The following is an 11,024-nucleotide window of genomic DNA, read 5'->3' as shown; positions in this document are numbered from 1 at the left end:
AAGAAAACCAGTAGAGACCTGTCATGCACCAAGGGAGGGAGAACATTTTAAGAAGGAAGGAGCAGTCCATTTGTGAGGTGTTGCCTGAGAAGGCCACTAGGATGGACTTGGCCATATGGAGGCCTGTGAGCTGGATAAACAGCTTTACCTAATTAGTGGGGACCAAATGTACAATAAATATACTGGAGCAAGTTTAAAAGTGAAGGAGAACACAGGGACTGTTTAAAGAGGCCTTAATGTGAACAAGGGCAGAAAAGTTTATTCTTGTAACACCTCACATTGAATTGACCTTGGAGTTGCCTAAGCTTCACAGTTGTCTTAATTATACACGCTCCAGGCATCTCCCGTGTGGGTGTCACCATAGTCTGCTCTCAGATGTGCGGTTGTAAGATTATAACACCCCACAAATGGGCTACTCCTTCCTTCTTAAAATATTCTCCTTCACTTGGGTCATGATCAACACTCTATCAACACTCTCCTAGAGGTGACGTTTACCCACTCCCATGACTGACAGGCATTTATGTCTCCATGACTCCCAGACCTCTCTTCTAAGTGCCAATCTCACATATCCAGCTCTTTCCTGCTATTTCCATTTGGGTGTCACACTGATCCTCAAGGCAAATGGCTTCCAAGCCCCTTAACATTTCAAGAGTCAGTTGCATTTTGTGTGTGTGAAACCCTTTGTCTCTTTAAGACTTGGTGGTCAGAGTACTACAAGTGGGCGTGTCCCATGGAAAATGAGTCGTTGGCACCTAGAGGATCAGTGCCCTGATAAACTAATTTACTCTGAATTTATAGTTCTGATTCCTATAAAGTATAAAGTTTCCGCTGCTTGTCCCGCCAGTAGTTAGCAGTTGGGGGACTGTCCAACCTGAAAGATGCTTTGGACACCCTCCCTGGTTCCTGGTCCACTTCCCATTCAGAGGCCTTTCAAGACAGTTTCTTGTTCACTCACTGATTCACCTTTTGCTTCTGCTCTATAATAAGTGATTAAGGGTACAGGACAGGGGGGTCAAATTGCCTGGTTCAAATCTCAGGGCAGGGTACTTAACCTTTCTGTGTCTCTACTTCCTTCTCTGAGAAATGGGACGAATAATTATTAATTCAAAGGACTCTTTGGGCAGGTTATTGAGCAAGAGCCCAGCAAATAGTAGCTATGACTGTGATGCTGCTTTTCATTTGTCCCCGTGGAGTGTGGTTTATTAAAGTGTACGCCTCTCATGACGGCCTGAGGTCACATGGTTGGCTCCTTACCCTGGTATATCCCCAGTACTTGGCATGTGGTGTGTCGACAGTTGGGTGGGAAATAACCAGGGGGCTTATTTTCATTTCCAGTTCACACAGAGCTTAGTTATCCTTTTACTTGGAGTTGCCTGCTTTATTACTTCACGTCAGAGACATTTGCTAAAACATCTGACAAGCTCATATTCTAAACTGCATTTCCGGCTGAATCTAGATTAGATGATGAAAATATTGTCAAATTAATGGCAATCCTGGTGTGAAATTGTGAAAGAGATTTTTTTTTTCCTTTGTAGTCGTATTGAACACCTCAAGTCCCAAAATGACCTCCTGACCATAACCCTGGAAGAATGCAAGAGCAACGCTGAGAGGATGAGCATGCTGGTGGGAAAATACGAATCCAACGCCACAGCGCTCCGGCTAGCCCTTCAGTACAGGTGGGCAACGGAGGGGCCCTTTCATGCAGCGGTGTGTCCATAGTAACCTGCATACACCTAGAAAGTGGGCTTGTAGAAGACATATGGGCAGGGGGGTTGGACCAACAAATACTAGTGTGACACGTATTGAAAATCAATGAGCACCCTTGTAGCAATTAAGGAAATAAGAGTGATGAGTTTGGTGTTAGTAAACCAGTGTGTTTCTGCCTGCATATTCAATTTAAATTATTATTTCACTCAAGTAATATCTCTCAAAATATCAATTTTTGTATTACATATTCATTTGTTGTTCTTTTCAGTCTTTATTCACATTTGTATACATTTTACATTGCTGTAAATCTAGTGCATTGTTTAGTCAATGTATTATATAGTTCTGCAGCATTCCTTAATAGTCTCCATTTATTTTGAATGGCTGTATCCCCTGCATCAACTTTATATTATTTTATTTACTCATTTCTCTAAAAGACATTTAGACTTTTGCAGACTTTTGACATTGAAAATAATTCTATGGGGCCAGCCGAGTGGCTCAGTTGGTTAAGAGCTCGCTCAAGAGTTTGAGCTCTGAGCAACAGCGGTTTGAGTCCCAGCCCAAGCTGAGCTGCCAACAGGTGGCAGGATGGCTCAGCTAAAAAAAAAAAAAATTCTATGATGAATAATTTAATGTAGATAATATCTTCATTCTTTTTAATATTTTCCTCAAGATAAACTCTCTGAAGCAGGAATTATAGGTCAGAAGATAAGAATATTTTCATGGCTCTTCAGGCATGCTGCCAGTTTTTTCCTATAAAAACAAGCCAGCTTAAATGACTACGATTCATTCATCGTTGAGCAAGTAGTATGTGACTATACCACTTTTTTCCAGCCTCATCAGTTTTGGAATTTATCTATTTTTAAATTATTGCTTTTTTAGTAACTACAAAGCTGTGCCTTATGATTGTTTTCATAGGTTTATTTTATTAGTGTCGCCACTTAGGTGTGTTTGTCAAGGTCCCAGAGTAGTGACTATATCTCACTCTTGGCACCCTCTAAAAAGTTTGCTATTGTTTTAAGAAACGTCATTTCTTTACAAACAAAATCAAACCAAAATATACAAGACCAAAGCTAGAGAGCAATCTTACTTGTTTACAGACACACCAAAGCAAACAGATTACCCATTTTTGATAACTCTGGAAACAGGCTGCTCTGTCTTTCATCCTCACGGATGAAGCAATGTCCCAGCGTCTCTAACCCAAAAGGTGGAGCCCATGAAAGGAGGAGCTGCCAGCACCCAGACCCAGTGACTGGGCCCTTTTCCTTATCTCTTAGTAAAGGAAGATGAAAGTAAAGACAGTCAAAAGACAGATGGTCTGTTGACTAAATGTTGAGTAAAGCAATATTTCCCCAGCTCAGCTTGGAGAAGCTCATAGGTTATTTGCTTAGGGGGAGATTTTCGCTCCTGGAGACATCTTGTCTGGGACCATTCAGGCATTGCACACATGCTTCACCTCCCATGCCGACAGGGGTCCATGTGGGGCCATCAGTGGCGATGAGAAAGGGTTGCCCCTTGATTGCCTACCTGATGTGCCTGATGAAGGTGGGTACAAAGAAGAGAGACTAATGTTTCTTTTAGAAATCCAAATTCAAACTCTTGGCAGAGATTGTGTATTTCATGAGACAATTTTATAAGCATCTACTAGAACTGTGATGATGGAACTGTTTTCTCTGTGTGTGGTCCAGTGTAGTAACTGCTAGCCACATGTGGCTATTAAACATGAAATATGGCTATTGCAATGGAGGAACTGAATTTTTCATTTCATTTAACTTACATTCTTTTTAATTTAAATAGCCACATGTGGCTAGTGGCTACTGTATTGAATAGTGCAGGTCTAGGTTAAAATAGTCTTTTCTCCTGTCAAAATTATCCTTCCTGTGGTGTTATATTAGTTACCTATTATTATCTAACTATTTATTATGTCACAATTTTTAGGGTCAGGAATCTGGGAGTGGTTTAGTTTGGTGTTTCTGACTCAGGGTCTCTTATGTGGTTCTGGTTAAGTCATCAGCCAGGACTGTGTCATCTGAAACCTTAACTACAGCTGACAGGTCTGTTTCTGAGGAGGCTCATTCACACAGTTGTATGGTGGAGTCCTCAGTGCTTCAGTGGCCACTGGCTGGAAGCCTTAGTTCCCCAGCACATGGGCCTCTCCACAGGGCTGCTCAAGAGTCTTCAAGACATGGCACTGGCCTCCCCTTGAGAGGATAACCCAAGGGAGAAAGCGCAGGGAAAGAGAGGGATCACAGTGGAACTCAGTGTTTTTTAACAATCTAACCTTGGATGTGACAAGTCATCACTTCTGCCATATTCTCTTAGTCACGCAGACCAGCCCTAGTACGGTGTGACGTACCAAGGACGACACAAGGATGTGGCTACCAGCATGGGGGTTCTGTGGAGTCCATCTTGGAGGCTGGCTGCCATGGGCCTGTTACCTTTCCCTTCTAGCTAATCATCTAAAGGGCAACAAACTTGCCTCTCCCACTTTTATTGCTTTTTTCTGTATTTTTGTAGATCCTAGTTTAAAGGTAAGGGCCGGGGGTGCGGGGCGGGGATGGCAACAGAGCAGAGCAAGCCCTGGCTTTGTCCAGGGTGTTTCCTCGCTCATTGTACAGCAGAGCTGAGAGGCAGGTCTGGAGCTGCTGTGAAGAAGCTCCGGGTCCTCTGCCGGAGTTGAGGATGCCATGTGCTTCTGTTTCAGTGAGCAGTGCATAGAAGCCTACGAGCTCCTCCTGGCGCTGGCTGAAAGCGAGCAGAGCCTCATCCTGGGGCAGTTCCGTGCGGCCGGCCTGGGGTCCTCCCCTGGTAAGTGTGGCCCGATTCCCTCTCCCTCACCTCACCTCCTGCCTCTTTGGTTCTACTGCCCCCATCTCGGCTGTTGGCATTGGAACACCCCCTGACAACATGAAATTTGCTTGTCAAGTGTGTTTTTCGTTTTTTTCCTCATGACTGAGTGAGTAAATTGTTTATGTTGAATGCAGCAAGAACTGGAGTGGAAACAGAAGTATAGACAAGTTAAAACAAACAAGCCCTCTTAGGAAACATATCCTCCCAGGCTGACAGTAGAACCAGATGGAATGGGAGGCCAATGTTTTTGATGAAAAGGACTGACTTTTCTTCAACCTTTCTCTGTGATGCTGCCCATGTGGCCTTTGCTTCATCTCGCAGCTTTTATTGGCTGTGCCTTTTCTCCAGGGTCTTGTTCTTTGGGGTAGTTTTGAAGCATGAGTTCCCTCTACCTCGTCTCCAGGTGTCTTATGAACACAGAGGAAATGGTTTCTCACCCTGCTCTCCTCAGCTTCACAGAATGCTCGCCCCATCAGCCCCGAGGTGCGGCAGAGGTGTCCACTGACCCACCTCGCTTCCCGGCCGCTCCCTCACACTGCCCCAACTTCTGTCCCTCGCCTTTGAATAACTAGAAGAGGCATTAATTGAAAAAGACACAAGTGTGGACATTTACTAAAACTTCACCAGTGATTGTGGCCCTGGGCCTTACACTAACATGAGGAGGACTGCAGTGGAAGGAAAGAAAGAGCAAGGGAGAAAGGCTGAATGTTTCAGTGCCGAGGCTGGAGCCTACACTGTATAACAGCCGCTTCTTTGGAGAAGCCGTGGCAGGTAAACAGAAAACTAAAGTGACTAGATCACTCCCCAGCCAGAGAGGGGTGGTGTGGGCAGGCCAAGAGCCCCCAGCCATGGGGACCAAGCCAGCTGTCATGGACTGGCTTTTCTTCAAGGGCTTTGAGCCCCATTAGGGCTTATCCTATCAGAACACACCTTGCAAAGAAGACACCATCAGGGCCCCTCCAGAATGAATCCCCCATCCTTGCCAGCTCCTACCTCCTTGCCGGGGGTCTGGCTTTTCAAATGAACATGCAGATATTTTTTCCTCTTTCAGTTTTGACATGTGCAGGAATCTGACGCAAATCTGAAGGAAAAGAAGCATCTTGGGTACTAATTTCCGGATTCATATCCAAGTTACCCAGCAAGGGAAGGCTTCTGTTTGTACTGGTGGCCATCCTCCCCTCTTCTCTCTCTTTTTTTTTTTTTAATAGTATTACCATCCCAGCCTAGAAGTAGAAACTCTGCCAGCATTTCCATTAAAACCCTCATTTTTCAGGGTCTTTTAAATGAACCATAAAACTTTATTCCTCAGATTAAACAGATCCTAAAATGATCTTGGCCTGCTCTCAAGTTCTTGTTTAATATATGTATTAAGGAAAATGAACAATTAAAGGGGAAAAAATCAATCATCATAGTTCCAGTTTGTATCAGAAGAATGTCTTAAACCATCCTCTCCTTGAAAGGCACCTTTTATTAGGCTTGTATCTACTCATCACAGTTACTTGGAAGGGACTGGACTGGCTTAGATAAATCCCACATTTAAAATATTTAAAATCAATCATGAAATGCTCTGTATTAATCTAATCCTGGATGGCTTGTGGATATATTTATAAAATGAGCCAGTCAGTAATTATCATGCCTCCTTCTGAATTCAAAGAGCCGTCAGTGGGTGAGGTGCATGGAAAATATTTTATTTGGGGAAGGGAAGAAAGGCACAAAAGGTGACAGAGAAATGGCCAGAGGGAGGACCAGGCAATCTCAGTCTGCGCCACATGTGCACCCGCTTATCCACCCCACTCGCTGTAAGGCTGAATGAAAGCTGCCTTAATTTTAGCATTTCCCTGTTCAACCTGACTCTTCCATCCTGCTGACAGGGACACTTGACCTGTCATGTTGCCCTAACACTCCAAATAGTTGTACAGCAAAGGCAGTACTAGTTTGTGACGTTTACCCACAGTATCAATTATTTTGAGGTTTTTCTGTGTTTCGTGTTGACCGCACAGGCATTCATCCGTGCACTCTAGATGGATTTAGACCAGTGGTTTTTAAACTGCACCCTGGGAAGCCAGAGGGGTTTCTTTGGACCTCAGAAGTGGGCTTGGAAGGTGGGGGCGCTGACTCTATGACCCCACCCCTGCCCACTTCAACCAGTTCTGCATTTCCATGTTTGTATCTTAGGCTTTGGCGTAAGATTTCATTTGAAAATATTTGGGAGACCTCAGATTCAGGGCGTAGAGATACCAATCACTTCTTTGGCCAGCATGGTTTCCAAAACAACAAGAATATGAACATCCCAGGCAGGGAATTTACTGCCTGGCTCTGTGCTGGTGCCCACCACTCCTGAGCCAGTTACCTGGCTCCTGGAGGTGTCTGAGCTCACCCCTGATTGTGCCAAGCTGAGAGAGGAAGGTCAGGGATAGCACAGTACAGACAATGCAAAGCCAGTCAAAAGTTCTCACTTTTACCATTAGGTTTGTTTCTCTTTCCTACACAAAGCTCTAACCAAAACTAGACGTGGGGGATCTGGCACAGTTTTGCCTCAGTTTCTCCCTGTCCTCATTCACAAGGAAGTGCCAATGCAGGGAAGGACGGCCAAGCAGGAGACTTGTGACAGGGTGGGAGGAGAAGCCAGGAGCCTGGGTAATTAGAAAATCATAGCATATTTGAGCTGAAAACAGACCTCAGAGATCACAGGGGCCAACCCTTCATTTGTTGATTAGGACCATGGAGCCCAGAGCAGAGAAATGCCTTCCTAAGTACAGCTTCTAAGTGACAGCGCCTGGCCCAGAACGCCGCCACCCTGTGCTAGTTCCTCTCCAGCATGCCTTCTCAGTCCTGAGTAACCGAGAACTGATTCTTCCAACTCACTCATAGGCTTGTCTTACCCAGATCTGTGTTGATTAATCTATTGGCTTCTCTGTAATGTAGGAGACCAGTCAGGGGATGAAAACATCACTCAGATGCTCAAACGGGCTCATGACTGCCGGAAGACGGCTGAGAATGCGGCCAAGGCGCTGCTCATGAAGCTGGATGGCAGCTGTGGGGGAGCCTTCGCTGTGGCCGGCTGCAGTGTGCAGCCCTGGGAGAGCCTGTCTTCCAACAGCCACACCAGGTAACTCGGGGCCTTGCTGCTGTGAGATGCAGGTGTGTCCACAGGTAGTCTGCTCGGTAGGCGTAACACAGTGACCCAGCTCTCGGGGACTGTGAGGCTTGGACAAGAGCAGAATTCTCCCCTGGCTTGCAGCCTGCTCCATCCAAGAGGGATTCAGAGAATCAGCATGGGAGAGCTAGCAAACGCCTTCTCATTGTGCTGACGTGGAAACTGCAGATTTGTTCAACAAAGTGATAGGGGTAGAACCCAAACCTATCTTTCTATCTGGTTTCTCCTGTTTTGTTCTGTTGTCCATTTTTTTCTAGTGATTGGTTTCCAAGAAGCATTTGGGGTAGCTGTTTGCTGCAAATGGTCAGTAATCAAGACCCAGACCACTGCGTCCTATTTACAGGCTCCATCCCTGCCCTTCTCCTTGTGCCTTTGTCCTCTGTAAACTCTCCTCAAGCAATAATACCCTCCTCTCCTCTCATCTCGTTTGCCTCATAGAGTGGTGCCATATTCATGACATGTACCTAACAGGCACTCAACTCAGTCATGAACCTGAGTTCAAGTCTGTGAATCTAGAAAACTGAACTGAGTTCTTGAAAAAGATAATGAGGAAAACAGTGAAGACCTTGCTAAGTGTAATTTGCTGGAGCTTTTGGATTCTTTTGGATGGGGATGGAGGGTCAGAATTCAACCTTTTAGAGTTTATCTTGTCTCATTTATTGCCACCAAAGCCCTAAAAACATGAATGCCTTCCCTTTAGATACCAGTTCTTAGTCTAAGAAGTACTTTGTTAGTGATTCTCATGTGATAACCAAATCTTAAAAGACAGGAAGGGTAACCTACCCATTTTCACAAGTGAGGAAACCTTGGCTCAGAGATGTATAAGTGACTTGCCTAAATAAGGTCAATAGCTGATAAATACGAAGTAAATTAGGACTCGAACCCAGGACTTCAACACCAAGCATATTGTTCTTTACACTATACCAGGTTGGCTCTCATGCCATTAAAACAGTGTATATTTGCAGATCACGTGATGAGAACCACATAAGGATAGATTGACTCTCAAGAGCCAAAGGAGAAATACTGATATTTTCTTGGTGTCTGAAAACAATGGAATGTCCCATCTCTTTCCCCCTGGAAAGTGCATCCCATCTGCCTCAGCGCGTCCATTTACCTGTTCTGGACCTGGTGCCTCAGGAGAGGGGACATTCCCAATAAGGCACTTGGCCGGGTGCCCACAAACACAAGCGACATATTTTCTCTTGACTCCAGCAATAATTGTCTTATTCAGTGAAGCACAGATTGTAATTTATTTTTTTTAAACCATATTTTTCTGTTTAAACACAGAAAGCAGATGTTCTTCTTAATGACTATTCCAGATGTGTATAATCTATAATTTCCACGTTCATTTAGGATAGAAATGTAGTTCTCACATTGTCTGTGATCTTGTTCTGTTGAATTAGTGAGCATGAGAATGAGGTCGATAGGAAATGTGTGCTGCTTCAGTAGCTTATAAGGTGAGTGTCACAGATTTTTGCTCATACCTCCATACTCCCAAAATAATTGTATTGTTTTCATCTAAATTAGAGACAAAGTTGGAGTCAGTCAGAAGCGGGAACTCTCACTGTCCACTTAGTGGGAATCCTGGTTTTGGATATTTGTTAGAAAAACTTTAACACATAGATGAGCTTTGATTCTGAGGCAATTTTCTTAGAGAAACTTAATTTTAGGTAATATATTTCTACTTGTTGAGATTAACTCAGCAGTCTCTATATTCAAGCATGGCCTCACTAACAAATGTTCCTTGAACTAATTTCAGTCTCAAATGGGTCTTCCCATCAATGTACTGAGGACTTCAGCTCAGATTTCTCTCAGTTTTCCTTAAAAATTATTTCATAGTCCCACCCAAATCAGTGGCTCAGAGTGGATACAAAAGGACCATATACAGGGCTTTCATGTGTACCCCACATTCTTAGGACAGGACACAACTGGACCACTTTATGCTAAACACAGGCTCAGAAGGAAGCCTCAAACCACCAACCCCTTTCATAACTATAATAATTAATTTTGTTTTTAAGTCTTGCCATCCCAGTTCAGACATTCTCCCATGTCAAGTTTATGGGAGAAAGAAAGAAAAGGAGCTTTCTGAGTTGGTGCCTTACGTGGCTTCATGAATACCCTTTCTTCCCACCATAACCAACTGGCATAGAGAATTCTAATCAGAATGTCGGTCAGCTGTTCGTCAGAGATCTCAGGAAAGGAATGCTGAGTATCAGGCCTCCGGAGGCCTTTCTGGCAGCACATGGACAGCTCCTGATGACTAATGGATCATAGTTTTGGAAAGGAGCAGCAGAAGAGTGGTTACCAGCAAGGAGAATAAAAACGGTAGCTAGCCCATCAGTCGACTGTTGGCAGGAGTCCAGGGCCGCGGCTGTTTCACTTTTGAAAAATACAGCCATGGCCTCATCAAAAAGTGTCACTGTCTTAATGGACAGAGTAGGTAATGTTGATGGCCTGGATAGCTTTGTCAACATTATCACAACAGAGAGGCAAATGGACTAAATTGTTGGGAAATGGGGATAGGAATTCTTAATCAAGCCTACTATTTTTGTCAAGCATTACAATTTTACTCCATTTGGTGGAAGCACAGCCATCAATCAGAATCTACAAAAGGACATGTGGCCAAGACAAACTGAGCCTCAGCGAGTCTGCCCTGAGACTGGACTTGAGTCCCTTTTGTCCTACCATCAGGTGGGGACTGCTGTGAGCCATGTGAGAAGGGGGCTGGGAGCCTCACGGTGAGCCCTGGGCACCTCCAGAGAGCAGGACACCACCTGGCTGACCACTCACATAGGGGCGTGATCCTCAAATTGGAATGGAGGGCAGTGGAGCTCAAGATGCCCAGCCCTCACCCTCACCCTCACCCTCACAGCTAGCCTTCATTAAGATCAAGTTTCTTTGGGACAGAAAGAAAGGTTGAAAACAGTGGAACCCTGTCCGTTGAAATGATGAATGGGGTTAAAACAGCTAGGATAGGCCTGTGCCACCACCATCAGCAAGCTTCAGGGAGTGAGAGTCGGACGCGATCTGGCTATTGCAATAGTCGTCTTTACTTCCTTCTGAAAAAGAGAGGTGTGTCCCCCATCTAAGTCACAAGAGAGTCCATCTGAAGACTTGGGATTAATGCTTAGCACGTGAGTAAATTCTGAAGTCCTCCTCAAGTACATTCTCCAACATGACAGCACAGTGCTAGGGCCTCCTGCTCAAACATCCTTGTCACTTATCTTTTAGGCTCTATGAAAACTAGGTAGAGACCTAAAATGCTTTTTTTTTTCTTTTTCTTTTTTAAGACCTAACTTTCTAATTGCAAAAG

The 11,024-nt window shown here is 44.5% G+C and overlaps 1 protein-coding gene across 4 annotated transcripts in view; it reads left to right on the top strand.

The window, feature by feature from the left end:
- MCC (MCC regulator of Wnt signaling pathway) overlaps positions 1-11,024 on the top strand; it is a 429,609-nt gene that overhangs the window by 387,313 nt on the left and 31,272 nt on the right. For all 4 annotated transcript variants that reach the window (XM_019659132.1, XM_019659130.1, XM_019659131.1 and 1 more), the window contains 3 exons: positions 1,536-1,676; positions 4,409-4,512; positions 7,480-7,663. In XM_019659132.1, coding sequence (XP_019514677.1) covers positions 1,536-1,676; positions 4,409-4,512; positions 7,480-7,663 — 429 coding nt within the window. The remainder of the gene's footprint in view (positions 1-1,535; positions 1,677-4,408; positions 4,513-7,479; positions 7,664-11,024) is intronic.

This window comes from Hipposideros armiger, unplaced genomic scaffold (assembly GCF_001890085.2).
Source record: "Hipposideros armiger isolate ML-2016 unplaced genomic scaffold, ASM189008v1 scaffold_296, whole genome shotgun sequence".
NCBI lineage: Eukaryota > Metazoa > Chordata > Mammalia > Chiroptera > Hipposideridae > Hipposideros > Hipposideros armiger.
This window is presented reverse-complemented; position numbering and strand designations above follow the sequence as displayed.